Genomic DNA, 27,168 nt, shown 5'->3' on the forward strand with positions numbered 1-27,168 from the left:
TGGATTTAAGTAGTTGTGACACGGTGATTGTATGTCGTGGTATTCCAAATTCAGCACTTGTGGAGCCGACAAAATGTCCTTCAAATATGTTATTGGCAACAAATACGGTTCCATTGAACCAATCTGCTTGGTTTTGGAAATATAAGTACCGTATTTTTCGGACTATAAGTCGCGTTTTTTTTTTTTTCATATTTTGGCTGGGGGTGCGACTTATACTCAGGAGCGACTTATGTGTGGAATTATTAACACATTATGATATAATTTCACATGTTATTTTGGTGTTTTGCAGTGACACTGATGGTTTTGTAAAGTTGTTAGCATGTTCTTATGCTATAGTTATCTGAATAACTCTTATAGCTATGGCCACGTTCGCGTTCTGCCTTTGGCAGTGTATGTTCAATTGTATTATTGACTTTTTTATCTTGAAATGGATGCATTTAGTTTGTGGCGCTTTCACGCCCACGTGAGGGCGCACTCGCACTTGTTTACGTGAAGAAGAGTGCTCACACGCCAGAAGAAGACAGACAGCTACGTAGCTCTGAGTGAGTGAGTGGGCGAGTTAGCGAGAGAGAAAAGACGGCTGCGAACCTACTTTCATTGTTTATGCTTTTAAATTATCTCTACAGAGGCAACGCCTGCGTGTATCATCCTTTCTGTTGTTGTTGTGTGTTTTCCACCCGCGATCGGACACTTAGAGCCAGTTGTGTGGTTGTTTGAACGATGTGCTAATGATAGCGAACGCATGCTAACCTGTTACTTATTACTGTAATAGTACCTAATTATCATTTATTTATGTTGATGCGAACCTGTTTGCTATCGAGGACCAAATTGATTCAGCAAATTATACGGACGTCCAGCATTGTCTTTTGGGAGTTCGCTGTATAGCCAGGACCAAGCCGTAGCGTAGGACAGTATATTCACATTTCGTTGTTCATGCACTGTACACTGTACATTTATTTAGCATGTTGTTCTCTATTGTATTTTTTATTTTTTGTATTTTTATCAAGTAAATTTCCCCAAAAAATTTGACTTATACTCCGGTGCGACTTGTATGTGTTTTTTCTCTCTTCGTTGGGCATTTTATGGCTGGATCGACTTATACTCAGGTGCGACTTGTAGTCCGAAAAATACGGTACCTTTCTTGATGAACGGCTATTAATTTTTTCGTGAGGTTTTACTTGCACTGCACTACACGGTGTGTTAAATGGCCAAAATGGCTGATGGTTCTCCATGGGTTAGAGCAGTGGTTCTTAACCTGGGTTCGATTGAACCCCAGGGGGTCGGTAAGTGAGTCTAAGGAGTTCGGCGAAGGTAAAGAAAGGCAAAGCCCTATTTTTGTACGCTGATTAAATCTAGGAAAAGTGGCTTTTTAGACCAGGTTTTGGGCTGGTTTGCTTCCAATGTACAGGCCTAATCTATTTTTTAAAACTGCTAGTCCTCCATCTGATGGGAGGAGGAACTGGTTTGCTCAGTGGAAGGTTGACTCACACTTGGTATGAGGAAATACAACAGAGCAATGGGTAGCGTGGTCACAAATTTTGACCTGTTTATAAAACTTGCTGTCAAAATGAGAAAAATTTGGAATAGGAATTTGCTAAATTATTAGCAGTTTTGATAATTTATTCCGAAGGGCATAGGCGGAGTTTGACGGGGGGCAAAACATGTTGATGACCCCAAAACACAGTGTTAACAATAAAATTAGCTTACGAGATATATGCTCGATTAGTAGATTACCCCATGCTCATAAATCGAAGCACCTGAGCTATTAGTGTGTGAGCACGCACATTTTTCTCGATTTATCTTCGATTTCTGCTTTATGCGTTGATATCCAATTTAATGTTTTTCCTGTCACTCACACCTATGTGAAACGAATCCTCACCACGTTCCCCATCATATTTTAGAGGAATTCTAAATCAGACTGCGTAGGACAGCTATGCTTTCGGCCAAGATCGTCCTCCATTGAATATGATACGCCCGGTTGTGGCTCTGTTGTACAATTAGCATATTTAGTGGGACAAACTGAAACTCCGCTCACCATTTTGGCGGTGCGCTCCGGTGTTTCATGGTCCATATTTTCAATCCTCGCTACTCGCTCAGTAGTTGTTGCTTTTGAACACTTAGGTTTGAAAAGAATTGCATATATCCATCTTGCCTCTTCTGTCGTCAGGTGGTTTTGGCTAAGCAAAGCAAATGACCGTCACTAAGGTGCTAGTCACATGATCTGTTCGAAAAATAATTTTGACCCATTATAAAAAATATTTTTTTGTGGTTTTATTGCTTTACTACTTTTATAGACAACATTTTACCGGCAAAGTCTTAATTTTAAATTTAAGTATAAGAAAGTCAATTACATGCAATGGCATTTTTTGGCTATGCCCCCCCCTTAATCTTCGTGTATGCCAAAGGGTTCAATGAATCCACATGTGAAACTTGTGGGGTTCAGTACATTTAGCAAGGTTAAGAACCACTGGGTTAGAGTCACTTGACAATTAGTTGGTGAAAAACATCTATTTACAAATTAGACAGGCAGGATGCAGTGAAAAGAAAATTATAAAATATACTTGAAACAAATTTGAAGTGTGTCAACAAAATACTGTACATTTTGAAAATGTTTAGCACTTCTACTGATAAATGAAAAGATATGCTCAGAGTAATTTATTTGTTGTTGTTTTTTCCAGTCATTTCAACCCACCCTTCAGCACTGTCTGGCCTTTGATTGGCGCCTGCGTATAAAAGATCTGAATCCTCTCACAGCTCTTCAGTTGTATGCGGGGCCTACAGTTTCAGATTACAGTGATAATACAGCGAGTGTAGCTGCAGGTGGACCCCCCCTCCCCCCTCTGTGTTTTGCACTCTATGGAAACACACTGATGTGTTTCTCATAGTGTTCATCCATAGATTTGTTTTGTATGCCCATTTGCACACCAAAGACAGAATGAATGTGTGCTTCAAAAGCCAAATGAGTTTGAGCTATTCAAGGTGCTTTAGTGCACACATGAGCAGTCCGGGCCCACTATTTCTGATCTCCCCCACCCTTTGCTCTCCTCCCTCCCTCCTATGTCCTTGTTTTCCATTCTTTCCCCAGCTTGCCTACCTCTAGCTCCCTGTTAGTGTGTGAGCTGTGGTGATTTACGGTAATTATCCATCGTTGGGTCATGTATCAGGCTGGCCGTTGCTAGGAGATGGAAGCAGCTGCTGCTGGCTGTTGTCTTGTCATGGATTTTGTATGTGTGTCATTTTATGTGTGTACCTAATAAATGTGTGTGTTCTGTGGGATTTGGGTGTGTGCTAGAGGGTGTACTTATTGTGGGTGTATGTGATCAGGTGATGCGGGATTTAAAAAAGGTGCAGGTGGTAGTAAAGAAAGGAGTGTGCAGACAAAGGAGAGATTATTTAAAGGAGGGAGATTTAGGTGAAGACGGAGGTCAGAGGTTGAAAGGTGAAATATGAGAGTGTGTGTGTGTTTAAGGGGTGCAGTGTAAAATACACAGATGCCTGTGTCTTTGTGCGTTACGTGTGTGTGAGAGAGACAGAAATAAGAGGTTTACGCTTTTTTTTTAGGTACACGGTACCCAGTATGCTCTGTCAATTTTTTTTTTTCCCGAAGAATTACATACATCATACAATACATAATTACAGTTAGTGTCTCTGCCTCCCAATCAGACAGTTCTGAGTCAGAATCTCAATTTGGTCTTTGTTTGGAGTTTCCTTATGCGTTGGAGTATCCCATTTTCTCCTATATTCATAAAATCATGCATTTAATTGACTGGCGACTTTAAATTGCCCATCGTGTACCCCTCTTATGGAAAGTCAGCTTGCATAGGTCCAGTCCATTTCATGACCCTGAACAGGAAAAGCAATAGTAAGCATGTATTGATGGGTACTATTTGGTGTAGAATTGCAAAGTGTTATATGTATTTTTTTTTTTTTAAGCATACGTAATACCATAATTTCTTCATCTCTTTAGCCTATAACCAAGCAATCAATGTACATTATTATCATTTAATACGTTCAAACTATTATTTTCTTTTTTTTATGCATACTTTACAGACAGTTAATTTATTGTATTGAATCACAGTTGTGTTGTGCCTGGTCTCCTCACAGTTCTGCGATCAAGGGTTCAATCCCAGGCACCAGCCAGTGTGAATTTTCTCCGGTTACTCGGTTTCCTCCCAAGAATATGCATGCTAGGTTGATTGAATTCTCCAAATTCACCGTAGGTGTGATTGTGTGTGTCAAATGTACTGGCAAGCTATCCAGGATGTGTCCATTCTCCTGCCCATAGTGAGCTGGGATCGGCTTCAGCAGGCCCGTGACCCCTGTGAGGATAAGCGGTACCGAAGATGAATGAATGGATGTTCTGCTTCTGTTCCTAATAAAGTGTCCAAACCAATCGGGAGTTGCTTTTGTGATCACACAGATGGGTGCAGGATCAGGTCTCCGCTGCGAGACCTATTACTTCCATTTGTTGCTGTAATCCGCCATTGCCCATTGTGTTGACGCTGTTTCAGGTTTCATAACCTATACAAGGAAGTAGACATGAACCCAGGCATTGAGGCCACCAAAAGGTCAAAGGCGCACATATTGCAAAACCTTAATGGACAAGTAAGCTTTTTAAGTCTTGTTATTGCCTTATGTTCTCACTGAAGTTTTTATTATTTTTTTATTAGATATGTACAAGGTGTCTGTATTAAAGCGACATGTCATATGAGCCAATACAACTGTAAATACAACATCCACTCTTCCATACCGACCTAATTAGCACCGGTTAGCATTTGTCACTGTGTTTAGGGGGGAGATTAGGAGCACCTCTCAATTAATCTGCAATCAGTCTGTTTGTTAATTAGCTAACCTGTTCTAAGTGGCCTTCGGGGCTCTTGTGTAATTAGCTGAGCTGCTGGGAAGAAGGCCTGCATGTTGACATTGACCTGAAATGCGCCTGTGTGCACACACGGCACGCGTGCATATCCATCCATTCACACACCTACACAAAAATACAGTAGGCCTACACTTAAGAGACAAATGCTTAAACACATATTTTTAAAAATTCTCCCACCTGCTTCATGCAGATGTATAGTACAGATCTCTGTGTAAACATGCTCCCAGTGATTACACTCGTTATTTTTTTTTCCACTTTGCAGGAAACTTGCATCACACCAAACCCTTCTATGGAATAGGAAAGTTTACATACATATTACACTTTTCTTACACGCATACTAATGTGATCCTTTTCAAGTGCAAAACATGCCCACCGAATCGAATATCTCCATTGGTCTGTCATAGCCTTTTATTTCTTAGTTCACATCAAAGCCATTTGTTTACTCTGCCGCCTCCTGACATTGTCTGTGGTAATTAAAGGAGCACCCTTAAATTTATGGTTTAATTATACAAGCCTTGTTATGCAGAGAAGACCAGGATAGGCTGATATGCTCAATAAAAATAAATACATTCCTCAAGGGTTTATTGAACCTGCATTCACATAGAGACTGCAATCGTTTCAGCAATTCAGGTGTGTGCTACTGCATTTATGTGGTTATGGGTATGCCTCTGTGTTTATTTATGTATTGCCCTGCTGTGGTTCTGTACATTGGAGAGGGAGTGAGAATGAACATGTAAAAAAAAAAAAAGCCAGATGAATTACTATCGATTGCTGCTGGTTCACTGTATTGATCCCCAGCATGTTAAAGCCTCCTGTACGCCGTAAAGAACACTCAGTCAGTGTGGGCTGAAAAAAATGACTCTTGCCAAACTGACATACAGCTATATATATTGTCAATACCTCCATGTTTTGTTACTGCGTACGTGTAAAAAAAAGAATACCCAATGTTTCTTGAGGCCTCACCTCTGTATGTGTGTACGTATCAGGGGTTAAACTGATTAGTCTAGTTGACAAGTACTTCTCTCCATCGACGTTTAAAGAAGTCAACTCTTTGCTAATCATGTGGTTTTGGCATCTTTTCCTCCAACTGGCCAGTTCACAGTGGACATTTGGCTTGCCCGTCTGTTGTTGTCGGCAGATTATAATGCGCAAAATGAGCAGCAAAATGTCCGGCCAAAAAGACAAAACAGTCTTCATCCATCAATGTGGGCCGAGAGCATGAAAAGAAAGTGGTTGCGCTCATGAATAGCGTCAGCGGCGAGGAATGAGGGCAGCAGCGCAAAGTGAAGTTTTATCTTCATCGTCAAAATGTTATGTCCAATAATGCGTGGACAACAATTGTGTACCAAAGAGAACATCATTTCGATTACATTCACCACACACACCAACATCAAGACATAATAGACTCATGTATCATATGTAAAGATACACGATAATATCGACTACTGATAATTATCGGCCGATAATGGCAATTATGACGTCACACAGATAATACAGATAATAAAAAAATCAACCGATAATGCAATCCGATAATTATATACTTGATTTAGCCTCCAAATGTGCGTAACCAAGCAGTTTTCTCCACTTCTTCACTGCCGCCTGCTCAACCCCTCCCCTCTCTGAAGCCCCTGTGGGAGGAGGGGTTTAGGAGTACGGCGTCATAGAGGAGGCGGTGTTACACATCAGTGTTGAGGCGCTCTCACTAGCGTGCGTTGCTTTTCCAGTGTGTGAAATGAAATAAACGACGCTCTCGCCATCTACAAAACAGTTCCTCAAGGCCTAAAGAAAGCGTCCTCATTGAACACCATTAGCACTAACCCAGCAGCCATTTAAAACTGCATCACAATGATTTTTGGAACGAATATGAGGCTGCTGCTAGCATGAACGCTAAAGCTATTGTTAACAAATAAACTATAAAGGAAGCTACGGGGCTTGTGACAATACAGAGACGCTGCAGTCCTCCCGGAGTCGGGGTGTTTGGGAATGCAGCCCAAAGCGAGTGGTAAACTCCCATCTATGGCTAAACACCTCACGAGATCGATAGTTGACAAGTAGCTCTCTTCCGACGGAGCCCGCCGGTCCGGCAGGCCACCGCCGCCTCGCCCTAGGCGGGTAGAGCATGAGAGCAGAGCCATGCACCGAATGCACCGCAGCGAGCGGGCCGGGGCGGGCGGATATCCGGTACGAACTTAGCTGCCGCCGCCACTCCGGTTCGAGACAGAGGCCTGGCGCGGGTGCTAATTTGGCAGCCGGGCGGACTGAAGGGCACAGGCGGGAGGAAATTCCCAAAATGACCCGATAGCCAAACCCCTGGATGAAAAAATAATGCAGTTTATACGACCACGATTCTTCGTGAAAGACATGCCGATCACATCAGTTTTACCACGGACATTTACACAGGTGATGTCAACAAACCATGTTTATCATGACGGCACAATGGTTAGTTGATAATTGTAACATGCACCAAACGACACAAAGAAGTCATCCAGTCAGTAATGCATTCAGTACGCTTTAAATTTATGACGTCTTAATCAGATCATTCTTCTTAAATCTAGTCAAATAATTTTCCCCATCTTGTTTGAGTGTTGAAGACTAGTTGAATGCGCCAGATTATTCCACTTACTTGAACTAAATATTGCACTTTGTTCTTATTAAGCCCAAACATAAAAAAAAATAAGGTCATTTTTCACCTAAATCAAGAAAAAATTGCTTTCAAATAATGTTTTGAACCATACATATTCTTGAATAAAGAACATTTCTGACAAGTTTTTTTTTTTTTTTTTTTTTTTAGGATTATGTATAATAATTTATTGCTTAAAATAAGGCTGTTAATCTTATTTTCAGCTGGCCATTTTTCTTCAAGAAATCTGAGTGAAATATACTTGAAGTGCTGGCAGTTAATTTAACTTATTTCCAATAGATTTACACTGAAAACAAGGGACTTTAACTAGTCTTAAGGAGCTGTGTTTTTGCTGTGTAGTAATGTTATACTTTAGGAATGGCATACTTTTAAAGCCATTTTTGTGCAACTTATGTATTTACTCTGTAAGTAATTGTTGCCAAAAGTTTACCATTACACAATGTCAGACAATCTGTCTTTATTTAGATGTTGGAATTTACTACTACTACTACTTGTTCACATTTGATGTTGAAAAAAAAGAGCAATATTATTTTTGCACAGCAATATTTTCTCTTGTGTATACTTTAAAATTTTACATAAATCTTTAATAAAATTATCGGCTTGACGTTATCGGTTATCGGTTGGAACGAGGAGGAAATTATCGGTTATCGGTATCGGCTGAAAAATGCATTATCGTGCATCACTAATCATATGTATATCATGTCATATCAAACATATATCATATATCAAATATAAATACGTATATTCCTCTAAAATTAAGACCAGCAGAGAAGTAACTTGCAAAATGCGCAAGTCACACCTCCAATACAATAAAATGAGAAACAGTGAAACAGAGAAATGCTTAATTCTTTTGAAGCCTCACAATGCTTTTACATTTTACAACACACCAAGATCTGAAATTAAGATAAGACTGGTTGGCTTGTTGAAGAGAAAACATCAGCGTTTACACTAATTGCTACAACTACATTTAGCATAATAGTGAGGTGTATTTTTAATCATTTGTTTGTCATGTTTCTCTGCCAGTCTGCTTTAATATGTGTTTACATGAAACCGGTTAGACAATGCAGAACTGTGCGAAAAAAATATAACGATGAGTACAAATGTAAGTCATTTGATTTATTCAAGAGCTGATGTCTAGCCAATTTCCAACTTGTCTTCATAGTAACCAAAATCATCGAAGTTGTTAGTTACTCTTAATCTATAGCTTTGGCATTGTACTGCCCCAAAAAAATATTTTAAGGCTTCTGTGTTGTCTTTTATGTCTGTTAGTCACATTATATACTGAATCTAGATAAACATATCAGACTTGGCCAGAACGACATTGGACAAAACTATCATTGCGATTTTTAGGGGATTTGCGATATATTGTGATATTAAACTAGAAGAATATTCACCAGATAACTTAAATAGCTCTGTTTGGGATAGGCATAAACAATATTGTAAAAAATTAACAGTGCGATATACTGTATATTGCAAAGGCTCCACACTTGTTGCATTGGTTGCACTGGTGTGCCTAACTTTTCTTTAAGGTGCACCAGCACAAAATGTACGCGCAACCAAATTTTTCATTGCATCACCTTTAATGCCATACTTTTAATCATGCTCCATAATATTCATATACTTCATTCATTCATCATCTGAACAGCTTATCCTCATTAGGTTCGCGGGAGTGCTGGAGCCTATAACACAGCCAACAGAAGCCGGGGTCGCAGATCACATATGGCACACAACCATTCACGCACACAATCACACCTACAGACAATTTGGGGTGTTCAATCAGCATATCATGCACAGACGTTGGGATATGGCAGGAAACCGGAGAAAACCCAAGCACCAAGGAATTGAACCCACGATTCCAGAACTGTGAGGTGGACATGGTAACCACAAGCCACGTAACGTAGAAAAATGATTGTTTTTATTAAATGCTTCATTGAGTGAGTCCATTTAAATTCACTCACGCTTTGACACTCACACTGCTGAGAACAGTCTCTCACACAATGAATGAGTTGCCACAGCACACTTCAGACTGAGCTGGGCTGTGTAAGAAGCTTCACGATGATTAACACATTTGTGCCTTTCATCGTAGAGCTACCGAGTCTTCTCTGGTCACCTCAAAGCTACAAACCTGTCAATCATTGTTAACTTTTAAGTACCAAACGCCAGCTGCTCTGGTGACCAAGAAAAACAGTTTGGTCGCACTGCTTGGCAGGAGGGAGGGTGAGAGGCTGTGGCACTGTACGGGCATGAAGCAGAAAAACAAGTTTGCATGTTGAAAAAAATATATATATATTGCACCTCCTTGCGATGCAAGTATTGCGCATTCGCACATCGCGATGACAATGTTCAAACGATATATTGTTCAGGCCTATATCAGACAGTGAAATAACATAAAAATTGAAGAAAACAAGGTGGGTTCTTTTTCCCTGGCTGTGTGTTTCTGTTTGCATGTGCACGTGGCCTCTGTAATTGAGAGTGATCTTGGCCAAGGCCCACAAGCTGCTTCTCTGAACCGATCTTTGAGTTGGTTATAAATAGTGCTTACTCTATAAATAAGACAGCGGTACCTTTCACACTTCTCTCGTGACTCTCTGCCTCACCCACACGCGCGCACCCCAACATACACACACGCTAACCAGGCTGACACGGATTTCCCATCTGTATATACACACACACAAAATCATATGCACAAGTAGTGTACTCAAAGACAGAGCTTTGGTTAATCCATACCTCACTTTTTAGAGGTCAGGTGGAAGGGTGTCTGTGGGACATATTGATGTATTTACATGAGAGCATGACCTCTACAAGCTTAGAGCTGACTACCTGTCTGACCTGCGACCCCTCCTGCTTAGCCTACAGTCATGTATTCCCAACATTAAGCCCCAATGGATACATTTAGGCATGATGCTTTTATTCAAGGTGAGCAAGTAGCTGATGGAGGACTTTCCCATAGCACTATCATGGCAGACGGTAAAGACATTGGCCTGCAGCCAACCAGGGAGTTTTTCATGTTTTATATTTTGTGTTTTAATTTCTGCTTTTGTTGCTTTCCATAACAGACTTTAAACAGTTCTATCAGCAAACTGTTGTTACTAGTGCTTGCTAAATATCTGCCAGTAATGCAGAATTTCTTCAATAATCCTATTTGCACAGTGCTTATTCATATTCACACACCACTTTTTGTTAAGATCCATTATGCAGCCCTATGTATCTGCAGAATAACATGTCCCATCTGCTGCTATCTGCTGAGCTCAACTCAGGCTAGAGGTGTTTTGAAATGGTTTGGATAGAGGGGTGAGAGATAAATTGGTACATTGAGTTGGAATGCTGCAGCAGTTATTTAAGGCCCTGTAGGTGCTGCCTAGGCCATATGCTCCCATTATTCCACTTGGGGGGAGGCTCATGTGAGCATGTGAGCACGTCTGGGGGAGAGGAAAGGTTTGAGGATATGAAACAAGAAAAGGAGGGTGCATTGGGAGTCAAAGGGGAAATATACCAAGAGGTTTTACTTTAAAGGTGAGCCCCCAATATGGCATTCTGGAGTAATTAAACTGTTTCAAATAAAAATAATTAATATTGTGTTTTATAAAAGAACAGGATAGAAGTAGACCACTCAGATGAGAACGAATTAGTAAATGATCGCCTTCACCCTTAATATCTAGCTCTTTCACTGTCATCTTTGCATAATTCAACTCTTCAAATGTTCAGCTATGACAGAGTATAAATCATGAACTCCTGAACTTTTAGCTTCTCTGCGGTTGGTGTAGCTCAATCATATCCAAATCTTCAAAGTGCACTGTCTTAGAAACTGACACATTTGTGTCTTACCTATGCCTTTCATTATACAATTTATTTGCATTACTAATGCAGTACTGAATAAGTGTAGATATCCTTGATGTAGAGTATATGCAATGCAGCATTTGAACACCTTTCAAATACTGGTTATTTTAGGGGAGTGTTTCCCAACCTTTTTTTTTTTTTTTTTTAAATCCATCTTTTTCATGCTAACAAAAACAATGATGACCTTGTCTCAATTTATTCACATTTACTGACTAAATGTGAAATCTTTCTGTTGCATTGTTTTCACGAATGGCATCAAGTGGATAGACCAGTTACTTCAAACTCTGCTACTCTTAATTTTTCTCCCTATTTCTATTCATTGCTACCAATGACATTGATTTCCACAAACATTTATTATTTACAGTTCACAAGAATTTTCAGACCAATTACATCACATCGGCTAGATTACCGCATCACACCTGGTCATACCTCACACAGTACACTGATGGTTCACGGAAAATTGTTACCACAGCTTCAGGGAACAAAAACTCAGGTAAAGCTTTGTTATATTCTCCATGTCCCCTTCTCTTGTGGTCCTCTGCAATCTCCTGTCAAAATTAGGCTCGTGTTCCTTGGCAGGCCATGACTCTCATGTTAGCCGCTTCACGGGAAGCACATCCCAACATTCCCTCTGACACGCCGGCAGCAGCATTACCATAATTGGCTTTTCTACATGACGGGACAGAGGAAATAATAATGTCATTTTATTTACAGCCCTCTTGTCCCGGTCCGAGCGCAATCACCCCTCCCCACTGCTGCACTCTCTCTTCTATCTGCCATCCAAAACTCCTCCTATTCGTCTTCTTTTTTTTTTTATCTCATCTCCCTCTCACCCCCTCCCCCTATTCTCGCCGTGCATCGCCCGTCTCATTCTGCCACAGCGTGTAGGTCAAGCGATGGCTTTTTGATCAGCTCCTGTCCAAAGCCATCAGTGTTGAGAGGCACGTAATGGAGAGCAGGGTGACAAACAGAATCTGGGGAAGGAATAAGACTGCCAGTTTCCTATTAGGGACCAGCCTAAACGGCCCTGGCCTACAACCGCCCCCACTCCCCACACACACACACGCACTCGCACCCCATCCCACTGCACAACAACCACCTCCACCAGCATTCTTCTCCACGAACCCACCCTTGCACTGCCTAAATCACATGAGTGAAAGGGCCTGTGATTGGACATTAGTACTGCAAATGACTGCTGTGATTGCACCCTCTTCCCAAACGTACATCAAATAAATAAAGAAATGTGTGCAAATAAATAGAAGAAGGGGTGTTGGAGAAAAGGAGCTGGTGAGGAGAGGCTGACTGGTTTCATCTCTTTCTTTTCACTCTTGTTTCATCGCCTTTCTGCCTCTCTTATCTGGTTTGTTTGGCTTTGACAGCGGCCAAATGGTGAAGCTCTGCGAGCCTGACAGAGAGTGTTATTGATTTAACAACCAAGCAGACTCTACAAAGCAGGGAGAAAGCAGGAAAAAATGGATGGGTGAAAAGAGATAGCAAAGTTTTGAAAAGTAGTTATGTGCAACCGCTCCGCTCATTGCCAAAATACAGACATGTGCTCCGCTTTGATTCAATGTGGTATTGTTTACAGAAATCAAGTTACGAGAAAGTCACTTCTTTACGGCGGAGAATGTTTTAAAGACATTCTCTACTCAGGGTCAACCGTGACGCAATGTGATGCACAATCTGGCGTGCTCTGTTAGAAATCATTTACACTACATAGCAGAGCACAGACTGCCATGAAACAATTTGTCATGATGAATCATAATGTCATCTATAAAGGAATTATTTTCTTTATTTTAACTCATTTGGTCCCAGACACGTATTAATACGTTCTATTTTTAAATGCTTCATTGTCCCCAAAACGTATTTATACGTCTTTTACGTTTTTTTAAAATATTTTTTTTACAAGAAGAATCTATAGCTTGCGATCTATCTGAGAAACAAAAAACAAGCCTCCAAACCCATTTTAAAGCAATAAAACTGGCCACTGGAGGGCAGTAGCACATTTTATAAAGACCCGCAACCGGATTCAACAGCAATGAATGGCTGGGCAGCATGGTCGGAGCGCTGGCGGCAGTATGCCAGGCGGCGGACGACCGGACAAAACAACCGAGAGGACGCCTGGAATGCCAGGCGTTGGATGACGGTGCAAAACGACTGAGACCACCGTGCAGCGGGCTTGCCAGGCAGACCCCGCAGGGATTGAAAAATAATCCATCTTTGTGAGACTGACAACGATGAGGGAAAAGTTTACACGGCAGACGCGGCGACAACAGGCGTCATTTCTCAGTAGTCATGTGTAAACAAATTGTTACTTTGCTCTCAAAAGCTCTATTTGTCTTGTCTATTATGATATTTTATAAAAGGAAAACATTATTCAGCTGTTTGGGGGGTAACTAATGCAAAAAATAGCTGTGTTAAAGTCAAAGATATGTTTGAAATGTATGCGTTTACAAAAGCTCATTTTCTCAGTTTTTTCATCAGAAATTGAAAAATTGCTCAAACTAAGCTTTTTTCTAATGCTGATTTCTAAAGAATGGAAAAAGATATGAACTTACTTTTTTCAGCTGAATGAAGAGAATCTAATCTTTCTTTTGGTGGGTTCCATTGTTTATATAGCAATAGAACAGAATTTTCTGTGGGCCTTGCAAAATCAGTCAAAATCCAGAGAAACGGCTGAGAGCGAAGGGTCTTGCTCTGGTGAAAATGTCAAGGAGTGAATTAATTATTAAAGTTAATTTGAGTAATAATTAGTGAAGCAGTTGAGCAGTCATACATTCTTCGTTGAGCCTCTTCTAGCCATTTATCCTTTTTTCCATTATGTAGCAGAGACATGAGAACCTACTTTCAAGTTTTATAGTGCGTCAATCCATTTGTGCATTATGCTTTTCAAGCGGTTCTTTATAACACCCAGAGTGCCTACTCAACCTTTTTAGTACTTAATGTATTTGATACCTTGCTTTATTAGGAGAATATGAACCATATGTATAGATGAGTGTTACATTGAGATGCTAATATCTTGCCGCGCCGGTGTGTGTTGCTGCCATAGTGGCTGGTGGCGGAGCTTGATCGCTGCAGTTTGTGACAGTGAGTAGTGGCATTCTCCTGGCCACGCTGCCGCCTGTCTCCTTGATGGCGGCACGTTCTCGAGCAAAAGTGACAAGTGCTTTGGTGCCCGTGCAGATGGCGCAGCTCACAGCCATCACCCTCGCTGCAGCCCAAACCACCAGGGATGCCAGCCTTAGTCCTCTCTTAGCCCGTCCACCCCTTCCCACTGCTCCTGTGACATTGCATATGTGTATCCAGGACAGAAATATGAGGTGGTGGTGTCGGGGTTAATTTGATTGCAAGTTAGAATCACACATCTCTTCAAGTAGCAGTGATTGAAGCGACACGTTTGATGTGCAGCTCTTAATATTTTTACCTCCTCATTGCCAATTCAGATTTCAGCATCCTGTCAGACGAGCATTTCAAAGGCGAGGCAGAGATCATTTATTTCAGGCTAACTTTAACCGTGTTTCATCACTAATGTACATTTATGGTTTGCAAAACAATCTGGATACTGCCTATGATTTTTACAGATGTCTCTCTCTGCCAGTCTTTTGTCTTTGTGCTTTTGATAGCTCCCTCTTTGTTGTTTCCATGACAACATGGCAGGACAGGAATTGATTGACAGGGATCGTCAAAGGGTTCCCTGGCGACCTGCTCATCGCTCGAAGCCCCTCCTTATTGCAGTCTGTGTTTTGTCACTCATCCACAGATTTTTTGCTTTCTCTTTTCTGCTGTGATTTCTGTATTTCCAAGTATTGGGGTTTAGTTATTTTTGGGCTGCAGCTGATGTCAGTGACTCAGCTAGGTTTTTCCTACTGTAACATTTGGGCTCCTGACAAATAGCTAGCCATTCTTCAGGATGCATTGTATTTAGGTGCCTGACATGCATCCTTGTGCTCCGGAAGCAGGTTTGTGCAAGAAGGCACCCGAACAGGAGACACTCTGCAGATGTGTTGTAGAGAGTACATCATATAATGCTAATCTGCTGTGTTAGGGATTTTCAGGAGTTTTAGAAACTGTCTCAGTCTCAGTCTGTCAGTGGGATTGAAGCTCAGCCAGGTTCTCCTGTAGTGCTCTCATTTCACTGAAATCCTGTCAGGCATTCGGGAGGGAAGAGGGGGGCGGTAAGTTGCTCATTTAGAGAAGGGTGTATCAGCAGCACACAGCACACTCTCGATTTATAGACAATATTATGGTTGGAGTCTCGTTTGCCCTGAAAGAGCACCTAAGTATGAGCTACATTGTGAAGGTGAGCGTGCCGGCAAACGTGCATTCCCAAACCGTTGCGCCCAAATGCACATCATCACATAGTCACAGTGCATGGTGCAGCTGCTCACTTCCCCCACCTCACCCACCCATCTCCTCTCAGGCAGCAGTAAATGGTGCCAGTGTATATATATCAGGTATTATGTCCACTTAGATTATGATATGACAGGTTAGCGTGCCGTTTGAAGTTGACAGCACATCTGTTTCATCAGGAAAGATTGATACTGGCATCTAGGACACACATCTCACCATGCAGGAAGGAGATAAAGGAAGAAGCTAGGGGGCTGTCTTTCCTGTCTCCCTGCCTCGCTCACCCTCTTTTTTTCTCTTACCTCCCCCTTCTCAAAAACCCAACATCTACTGCTCACTTGGTCTTCATTCCCACGTCTACTTTTCATTCACATTTCCCCCTAACCACTCCATATCTTTCTTCACTAACACATATACACACTTTCCACTGTCCTCTAACTTGTATACCTTAGTATTTTTTCATTTTAACAATGTCTGTCTACCCCATATTCTCCTTCTTAACTGTCACTGGCAGTCGGATTCCAAATGACATTGTTTTGTCAGTTTATGTGCTTATTATCTCAAATGGGAGTGACCTTTAGCTTGTTTGAGTGGGTTAGGAAAAGCTGCAATACCTTCCAATTAGTGTTTTTTCCCTCTCTAGATCAGTTGCATAATCTTAACATTTGAGGAGTTGAACTTCATGGACTGGATGATTGAAAGGCAATAAACCTTAGCGCATAGAAAAACAAAGAGTGAAAAAGGGAGTTGGACATACAAGCATGCAGCTAACAAGGCCAAACAGCCAGTCATTTCCCGGGAAACATGAGGCATGTGTGAAGGAACAGGGAGTTGGGTAGGAAAAGGACAACTGTCAGAAGCACAGTGATTTATATTTCCCTTGGAGGCGTTTTTCACCACACGCTTTCAGAACCATATGTGTGTAAAATACATAAGCATGCATGCATGCATGGAGCAACAGATGTACAATAGCAGTGGTTAAGTATAAAATACCTACATTTTACACTGAGTGTTGGGTTTGTCATTTTAATGCTAGTGTCAATGTGTGGCAAATCTTTAATTCCACTCTGCTGATCTAATTTCTTTTCTCCAACTTTTGCCTTGTCTCTGCTGCAGCGTACATGCCCGAAGATGAACTTAAGGCGCCCACTCAAGAGGAGGAAGAGCACCTCCAGGATGACGGACTCTCATTAGACGGCCAGGACACAGAGTTTCTGTGCAATGAGGAAGAGGAAGATGTAGAAGGAGGCCAACCACCTAGTTACAGAGATTCTCCTCTCAGCAATGGCACCAATCCTGATGCTGGGTATGGCTCACCACTTAGTGACGCCAGTGACCGACTTACAGACTTAAAAAGCACCCCCTCTCGAGATGGTCACGAGAAGGAAGGTACAACCTTACCTTTCTCACCCACCAATGGCCTATCTTTCCAAGATAGTTTGGCTCAGATGAAAGCCGTCTATGCAAACCTCATTTCAGATGCCTCTTGGTCCAGCATTACAATGGATATCATGAAAGCCAAGTCTGCTTCAGCTGGCAGTGTCAACAGTACCCTCATAACTTCAGAAGCTGCCTCTTCCACGCCAGTTCCTACAGCAACAACAACCACAAACAAGAGCAACGGGGTCAGCATAATCACTAGTCATCACAATGGCAAGGGCGCAAGCACCACTGTCAGTCACGCAGGCACCACAACTGTTAACACGAACGGCACAGCAGCTAACTCTGCTAACATCCAGAATGCAACAAGCAGCAGTGGGAACAACAGTGGAGGGACTAATAACGGCAGTGGTGTCGCGTATGACTGGCACCAGGCAGCACTTGCAAAGACTCTTCAGCAGACCCCCTACCATCTATTACCAGAGCCTAGCCTTTTCAGCACAGTGCAGCTCTACCGTCAAAACAATAAACTGTATGGCTCTGTCTTCACTGGTGCAAGCAAATTCCGCTGTAAAGATTGCAGCGCTGCCTATGACACCCTAGTTGGTTTGACAGTCCACATGAATGAGACTGGCCACTATAGAGATGACAACAAGGACAAAGAGGAGGATCAGGGAAAGCGCTGGTCAAAGCCCCGCAAGCGCTCTCTGATGGAGATGGAAGGCAAAGAGGATGCTCAGAAGGTGCTGAAGTGCATGTACTGTGGCCACTCATTCGAATCTCTGCAGGATCTCAGCGTTCATATGATCAAGACCAAGCATTACCAGAAAGTGCCTCTCAAAGAACCTGTGCCAGCCTTGGCCACCAAACTTGTACCCACGTCAACTAAAAAACGAGCAATGCAAGATACTGTTATTTCCCCTTGCTCCCCAGAGTCTGTCCATCCTGGTGGTGGGGGAAGCAATTTATCACTTGCTGATATTAGCAAAGATCCAAAAGCAGCAGCTAATCCCTATGTAACAGCTAACAACCGATATGGCTACCAGAATGGTGCCAGCTATACATGGCAGTTTGAAGCACGGAAAGCTCAGATCCTGAAATGCATGGAGTGTGGTAGCTCGCATGATACTCTTCAACAGCTTACTGCACACATGATGGTCACAGGTCACTTTTTGAAGGTCACAAATTCTGCATCTAAGAAAGGAAAACAACTTGTATTTGATCCTGTGGTTGAAGAGAAGATTCAGTCCATTCCACTCCCACCTACTACCACCCGACTTCCAGTTCCTGGTAGTATTAAGTCTCAGCCTGTGTCCCCTGCCCTCTCTTCGGGCTCAGAGGAAAAGAGGGAAGTGAGTGAGGATGAGAAAGTTGAAAGTGGAGAGCCATTGGAGAAAAAAATCAAGGAGGAGAGAGATGATGTGGGTGAGAAAGTTGAGACTGACACCACGTCATATAAATATCTTAGAGAAGAAGATCTGGAGGAAACTCCTAAAGAAGGCCTAGATATTCTTAAATCCCTCGAAAACACAGTGTCAAGCGCCATTAGCAAAGCTCAGACAGGCACTCCCACATGGGGTGGATATCCAAGCATCCATGCAGCTTATCAACTGCAAGGTGCTATCAAGAACTCGACTACTGTTCTGCCCCCTACCATCCAAAGTGTCCAGATGCAACCGTTGTTTAACAATGGGCTTCGAGGGCTTGTGAGTGACCCAAGTTCAGTCATCCACTCGCCTCGGAGCCCATCTTCTCCAACTCCGCTCAGGAGCAATGTCACGGCCATGGAGGAGCTGGTAGAGAAAGTGACAGGCAAATCTACCACTGTGAAGAAAGAAAAAGAGGAGAAAATGGTGACCGCGGAGCGAGCCCGACCACCATCGTTGGTGAAGTCCCCCTCTCCTGCACTGAGAGAGCAGAGAGAGCAACTGGCCTCTCCAAATGGTCTCATTGTAGGTAAGCCATCTGGTATGAGAAGCACCAGCCCAGGCAGTGAAGAGTCTGACCTTATCTGCAAGAAGGAGCCTAAAGAAAGTCTTGTGGATGTCTATAACAATTCAAAAAATTGTCCAGAAGTGTGCCAATCGCCGATGACCAACGGCAATAGTCTCGGGATCATTACTGATCACTCAGCAGAAACTCCTTTTATCAACCCTCTCAGTGCACTCCAGTCAATCATGAACACACACCTGGGTAAGGCCTCCAAACCAGTAAGCCCAGCTGCAGACCCTTTGTCCATGCTTTACAAAATCAGTAACAGCATGATTGATAAGCCAGTCTTCAACCCAGCACCTCAGGGCAAAAACGCTGAGCCCATCAACCACTTTCCTCCATATGAAAATAATGATCAACCCATTGACCTGAGTAAAAACAAGTCTATCACTAACAATAACGCTAACACAAACAACAACAGCAGCAGTAATGTTGTTCACAACATTGTAAATGGCAACAAACCTATTATCACCATGCCTGAGACGGTCTCCTCCCCCCTGAGAGAAAATGCCCTTATGGACATCTCCGATATGGTAAAGAACCTCACCGGAAGACTGACTCCCAAATCGTCAACGCCTTCATCTATCTCAGAGAAATCAGATGCTGATGGCAGTGCATTTGAAGATGCTCTTGAGGATCTGTCGCCAGTGCAAAAGAGAAAAGGAAGGCAATCTAACTGGAATCCTCAGCACCTTCTCATCCTGCAGGCACAGTTTGCCTCCAGCTTGCGGGAGACCAAAGAAGGGCGCTACGCTATGACTGACCTGGGTCCTCAGGAAAGGGTCCATATCTGTAAGTTCACAGGCCTCTCCATGACAACCATATCCCACTGGCTAGCAAATGTCAAGTATCAGCTGAGACGAACTGGTGGCACTAAGTTTCTCAAAAATATGGATTCGTGCCAGCCTGTGTTCCTCTGTGGCGACTGTGCTTCCCAGTTCAGGACTCCCACTTCCTATATTAGCCACCTGGAGTCTCACCTGGGATTCAGCTTGAAGGACCTGTCCAAACTGTCAGCTGAACACCTACGGGAGCAGCAGGCTGCCTCAAAGGTGATCACGGACAAAATGACATTCAGCAATTCCTTGTCGGCCTTGACTACGCCAGAGGACGACATTGGCTCTGTATACCAGTGCAGACTTTGCAATCGGACATTTGTCAGCAAACACGCAGTGAAGTTGCACCTCAGTAAAACCCATGGCAAGTCTCCCGAGGACCACCTGGTGTTTGTTACAGCTTTGGAAAAATTAGAGAAACTGGACAAAATAGAGTCAGTTTAAGAAGGGCATCAAGGAGAAGAGACACTGACAGTTATAGAACTGACTAGAATTTCATTGCACTACAACATTGTTCACAGTTACTGCACTGGGCCAAACTGAGCCAACAGAGAAAAAAAAGTCTTATTTTCTGTTGTGAGGAATGCCTGACTGGACCATGTTGATTTGTTTTTGTTTTTTGGCAAAGTTTTTTTTCTTTGTTTTTTACACTCATTTCGTAAAATATTTATATGCTATTTGTCTGATCTGTGCATGTATTTTAGTGAATCAAGGTTATACAAATGATTTTAATGTTCTCATGGCAAAAAACAACTGCTGTGTCGATGATAAAAGTAAAAATGCATTGGAATAAATATGTACTATACTTGATATGAAGAAAAAAAATTAAATGTATAAACCAAAAATAATTAAAGATACCCCGAAAGACTGAAGTAGCACCTTAGACATTTCGATTTTGCTTTGTAAAAATAATAATTTTTGGTTCTTCTTATTGAAATGTTTTGACGAATGGCCTGCTTGTTGTATTAAAATATTATATGAACATTTGGAACAACTGAAATGCTGCTTCCAGTGAGTCATTAGTGGCCATTGTATGCAATTTTGCTCTTTAAAAAAAACAACATTAAAAAAAAAAAAAAACTTTCCTTGTTGTGAAGTATCACCTATTGTCAAATTCAATTACAATGATTGTTTTTTTTCTTCTCAATTTTCCTCTTTTTACCGGTATTGCTTTCAGCTGTAAAGAAAACAGTTGTAATGATTACCAGTGAAATGTCAGTACTCCCATTAGACATGTCTCTTTATTTGAAATGACTCTGCAGTCTTTGTATTTTAAGGTCTGTGCATTCTCTAACTTTTATATCGTCATTTTATATACTAAAATGATAAAAAAAAAACACACACACACACACAAAAACAGATGTGTATATAGATATATGCTGTAGAGTTACAAAGTGTCTTTTTTAAAGAACATACAAATTCAGCTTCTTTGGCTTGGTTTACAGAAATAATTTTAATTCTACTTGCATCCGATTTGATGCATGAAATGGTGTGGAAAATAAATAAGCGATGCACAATGACTATACATTTCAATGTTTTATCAACAATATTGTAAAAACGACAAAAACGTTTTTAGCGCTGGTTAGATTGTTTTGTTTCTTTCTCAATTGTAAAATAAACCCCAAAGCAGTTGTTAACAGTCATACATTTGTGGTTGTGTATTCATTTGTCATATTGATGCATTAAGTTCCATATGTATATTAAAATGCTTTGTAGCATCTTCTGTGCTTCACATTAAAGCAATCACAGCAAAATCCAGTCTAGACCAGTGTAGTACATTTTTTTCATCCCCTTTTTATGCAGTTTAATTCTTTCCGTGCTCTTTTCGTTATGCAACACATTTTTTTTTTCTTGTCAATTCTTAAGAGAAACTGAACTGAGAAGAGAAACCAAACTGACAACAGAGTTGCAGCATACCCCCATTGATAATAATAATGATCAAGATGTCAGGAATGATAAGCCAGTAAGACTACCAATTGTGTTGCAGGAACTCATGCTTGGCTTGTGACTGGCCTTTGGAGGGCCTATTCTTAAGGGCTAGTGTTATATTTATTAATGACAGTAGTGTGCTTTATCCTGGGAAACTAAAAAATGAGTGTTTGTGTTGTTTCAGTTCATCTCTTGACTGGTGACACGTAACCGACCAAAAACAACATTTTTCTTTGCTTTTTTTTTTGTGATACAGAGAAATCACTGTGTTTGTATCTATTTTGCTCCGCTCTCTTAAATGTAGATTCATGACATGACAGGCATACACTTATTAAAGTGCATCACATGCCAATAACTGAGAGCCGTGCCTAATAAACTTAAGGCATTATTTAATATTTCATTTGAATAAAATATTTTTTATACTTTAATGTTGATATTATATGTTAATACTATATATACATATATGTTCATTCATTCATTTTCCATGCCGCTTTTTCCTCACGAGGGTTGTGGAGGTGCTGGAGCCTATCCCAGCTAACTACGGGCAGTAGGCAGGGTACACCCTGAACTGGTTGCCAGCCAATCGCAGGGCACAAGGAGACATACAACCATTCACGCACTCATACCTCATACACACACTCATACCTACGGTCAATTTAGAGTGTTCAATCATCCTACCATGCATGTTTTGGGATGTGGGAGGAAACCGGAGTTCCCGGAGAAAACCCACGCAGGCACGGGGAGAACATGCAAACTCCACACAGGAAGGCCGAAGCCCGGGATTGAACCCTTGTTCTCAGAACTGTGAGGCGAACGTGCTAAGCACTTAGCCACCGTATATATATATACTGTATGTGGCGGAAAACACAGACAACACTGAAAAAGCAGTTTCTGCTCTTGCACTCCTCTTTAAAAGAAATGTCTGTATTTTAAGCCAAAACAACTGTTGTGTTTGATAGAACAATATGTCTATATGCTGCCATAGCAGATTCATGGCGCATTAAGCCTTCAAACTATTTTTAATTTGTCCGTTTTACCCTGAAAACCCTCGTTTACAGACGTCGCGCAACAACTTTTGTTTCAACCCAGCCATAAATCTAAGGTAATTAATTATATTTATTATTCAAAATGTCTGTCATTTTCAGCTTGGAATCATTAATTGATGTTGTCCCGGGATGATCACATATTTTAAACTTTTAAACAAATTATGTTACTATGAAAAAAATGGCGTCTGTAAAAAAGTCACGGATATCTACCTCATAACTATCACTTAATTGTATTTTTTTGTTACTGTCGCATTTTCCGATATGTTAGATGATAAATAATCAATCCAAACAAAGAAAAATTGAAAAAAAAAAGTTTAAAAGGGTAAATATATAAAAAAGAAAATCTCGACCACTCCTTGATGTCTGCGATTTCTGCATCGCGACCCTTGTAATATGACCATGTTTCACCCATAAAATCCCCCAAAAATCCGGCTGTGGCCATTCACAGCTGTGTGTTGACACTCAGTGATACATGCTATATGGAGTTTTCGATCGAAACAAGGTAAGTACGCGATAATATCTCGTTAAAGTCATGGCGTCTGTAATTCTGCTCTCGCGTGCTCTCACCTCCAGATAGGGTTTTGTTGTTTAAAAATAAAAATAAAAAATGAAATGCCCTCCTGTTCAAACTTTTTCTCCCCCCAGAAAATGGAGATTTTAAGCTTTCCAATGATGTATCACACATGCACATTGGACAATTTTGAAAGTTGGCTAAATTGAGGGTCTTCGAGCGGAACTTCAAGTCGCCTGAGTGTTTTCCGCCATATATATACATATATAAATAAAATATGTATGTATAATATTTCAAAGACAATTGGAGAGTAGTTGGCAAAAAAAAAAAAAAAAAACTGATTGCATATTGCAATTGCAAACCAAAGACTTATAGTGGATGGAATGGCATAGAAAGTATTCCTATAAATAACTGTGGATTTGGTAGAAATTTTGTATTAAAATTCCATCAAATATGTTTCAATGTTTATCTCATTTCATTCATTATTTCAGGCACACCTATTAGGTTTAGCCAAGCAAGGGAACGTACATGAAAAACTGCTGTCGATTTGACACAACTGAAAAGTGATATATTGTTGAATACCTCCTTGAAAGTCTTGGTGTTAAAACTGAGCAAAGGTATGTCCTTATATTGTTATTAGTTGTGTATATGTAAGCTTTTTATCGATCAAAGAAGGTACAGTTTCAAGTTCCAACTCCTCCGTCTCGGACAAACTGTCGCAGATGAAGTTGTTAAATGATTGATTTCACAAATGAAAAGTATTTAAGCCTTAGTATTAGTCTTTTTGATACTGTTACATACCCACTTAGAGTCATGGCAACATAGTAGTACTTTGTGGAATTTAAAAAAATGAATATGAATTAATCACTTTAAAATGTTATAAACAGTGTGCAGCACATTGGTCAACTATTTAGCACATCATCAAATCGGGCAGGTGAAATAAAGGAGGATGCAAATATGGCCTACTTTGTATTTCGTATAAATTTTAATCTGCCTTAACCATCTAACGCTTTTCATCCCTCAAACATATTTTGGTGTCAGTGACCACAATTATTCACTATTTAATCCACAGTTACTTTCAACATTAAATGTACAGATAGCAAATATAGTCAACCAAAACGAATCTATTCATTTATATACTGTATTTGGATAGTGGTGGAGGTTGCGCAGCTCCAAACCCGAAACATGTATGTTGTGTGAAAACCTTTAAGAAGCTGTCCTCAACGAAATGTTCCCAAATACAGCATAATTCTGGTTCGAAGTAATATCTCCAAAATGTTTATCAGTGTTTTACTCTTTAGATCAATTGATTCTAGCAGGTGATGAAATGCTTTGCACATGAATGTAGCTGTAAGCTACGTTGTCAGCCAGCTTTCCTGAGATGAATTGGTGTGTTACAAGGAACAAGTGGGTGGGCAGTTGAATAATAAGGCACAAAGTCACCCATTTCAAATCCGCTCGTTATCAGGTACTTTTGACTTTCAAAGAAGACAGCAATAAGCCCAAAAACTGCATACTGTAGTTTAACTACTATATCACATACACATTTGGGCGTAAGTTATGCATAAAAAGGTGTAAAAAGATGTTTCAATGGGACTGAATTACAGACATTTAGCCAAAATATAAATGCCAAGACTGTCAGGTTTTGGTTTGTGGCCCTTGAGTGTAAAACACAACAGCAAATATATATATATTAAAAAAAAAACAGCAAGGTTTTGGTTTGTGGCCCTTGAGTGTAAAACACAACAGCAAATATATATATATATTAAAAAAAAAACAGCAAATAACATACTCATGAGATAAATAAATAAAAAGCATCAAATAAACACAAATTCGGAAAATCCACTATTATTAGACACTCAGTTGCAAAAATAAATAAATAAATAAAATAAATAAATATATATATATATATATATATATATATATATATATATATATATATATATATATATATATATATATATATATATATATATATATATATATATATATATATAAATTCAATACTTTTTTATTTAGAAATACTTAATACAGTGGTACCTCAACATATGAATACCTCGACATACGATAATCTGATGTAAGAAACATTTTGAAAACAGATGAATGTTTTATTAAAAAAATCATTAGCAAATTTAAATTCCATTATTTCAACATAAATTATATTAACATTCACAATAAATATAAACGTGTTAACCTGGAATGCAAAAAATAAACATTTGTCCTCAGATCACTCTACAGCCTTCCTTCAGGTAAAACACTACTGATTTTGTCCACAAGCATTTTCAAAGTACATCAGTGGGTTGAGCAATTATGGGAAAAAAATCTAATATTGGGATGAATTAAACTTTTTACCTCGATTATGATTAATGTATGACTATTTGAAAAAATGTCAGCATAGGCTCCAAATAAAAATATTTTTAAATAAATAGAGTAGAAAATAAATCAATACATTTTTATGAATAAATGAAATGAATAAATGGATTTGGTTTCAAAACATTTCTCAGTTTAATTAACGTTAACATTATAAAAAAAACATACAGGAGGACAATTCTCTCTAAGCAGCTTCCTACTTGCGTTTTGCCGGTTAGTATGTTCACACAGTTTAATGTTATGCTAACTCTGATGCAGGTCGGACTTTCAGTAGCAAAATCTGTGGTGTTTTCCCACCTCGACAACATTGACATCTTTTTACATTACTTGGCTGCTGCTGGCCGAAAAAAATGTTTAATATCCCTTCTGAAGGAGGTGGCCTGTTTTCGACATGTTATATTTCTTTTGGGTCTCTGTAAGTGTGCAAGTACGTGTAGTGGGAAGGAGGTCAATTCATCGGCCAATCAAACATTTGAGGAAAAAAAAAAAATAGACCTGCACGTGCAGCAAGTGAAAATGGGTAAATATAAGTCCGAATATAATGAAAATAATTCATTTAATAATGGTAGGGGTCAATTCTATCCTTAGAATCTAAATTACCCATATAAATGAACTTATTATATAATGCAAATATGGTTGCTGAAAAGTTGTTAGTGTTATGTCCCTACAATCCCTATGCAAATCTACAACCTTGCTTTATAAGTTAAGGTGACAATTACTGTTATTGTACCATCGGCAAGGAAGTCGCCAGCTTCGTCAGGTTCTTAATCATTTATTTCAGAACCTCAGCAACACAACACGGCTACTGTCTGCCGTAGCTGACGCCAACAACAACAGACCATGAAAAGAGAAAGTAAAAAGTTCCCTCTCTTCTGCACCTCTCGCACCAGTCACACGGTGCTCTCAGGAACAGCATGCAAAACAATCGCCACATTAGAACTCGATTCGTTACATTATTATTAGTCCAATTTGTACTTGTAATTTATTTGTTTTGATATGTGTAATTTATATTTGTGATTGTACCTGCAGCATTTCTGAAGGATTTTGTGTTGGTTTTTGGGCTGTGGAATGAATTAATCGAATTATAATGTATTCTAATGGGAAAGTCCTGCTCGACATACAACCATTTCAACACCCACCATGTGTTTTTTCCCCTCAAACATCCTGGAAGCTTTACTATTTTTTCCCCCAAATATTCTTTTCACTCAACTGGAAGGATAACAATGACATAGCATTCTTCCATAACTAAGTGTAAAAAGAATTATCAGGAATGTTATAGTTTTGATGACTTCCACCCAAAGGTGGTATAAGTTTGGAAGTCTTTTTGCCTCACACTCTTGGGTAAAGCATGTGGATCAGGAGTTTGATCTCTCATCTAACCCTCTTGTCTCAAGTTTCTG

The 27,168-nt window shown here is 40.3% G+C and overlaps 1 protein-coding gene across 1 annotated transcript in view; it reads left to right on the forward strand.

Moving 5' to 3' along the window:
• LOC130914550 (teashirt homolog 1-like) overlaps positions 1 to 22,236 on the forward strand; it is a 46,995-nt gene extending 24,759 nt beyond the window's left edge. The window contains exon 3 of the mRNA XM_057833825.1: positions 16,821 to 22,236. Coding sequence (XP_057689808.1) covers positions 16,821 to 20,356 — 3,536 coding nt within the window. The 3' untranslated portion in view covers positions 20,357 to 22,236. The remainder of the gene's footprint in view (positions 1 to 16,820) is intronic.
• The last annotated feature ends 4,932 nt before the right edge of the window (positions 22,237 to 27,168 follow it).

Source organism: Corythoichthys intestinalis, chromosome 4 (genome assembly GCF_030265065.1).
Source record: "Corythoichthys intestinalis isolate RoL2023-P3 chromosome 4, ASM3026506v1, whole genome shotgun sequence".
Taxonomy (NCBI): domain Eukaryota; kingdom Metazoa; phylum Chordata; class Actinopteri; order Syngnathiformes; family Syngnathidae; genus Corythoichthys; species Corythoichthys intestinalis.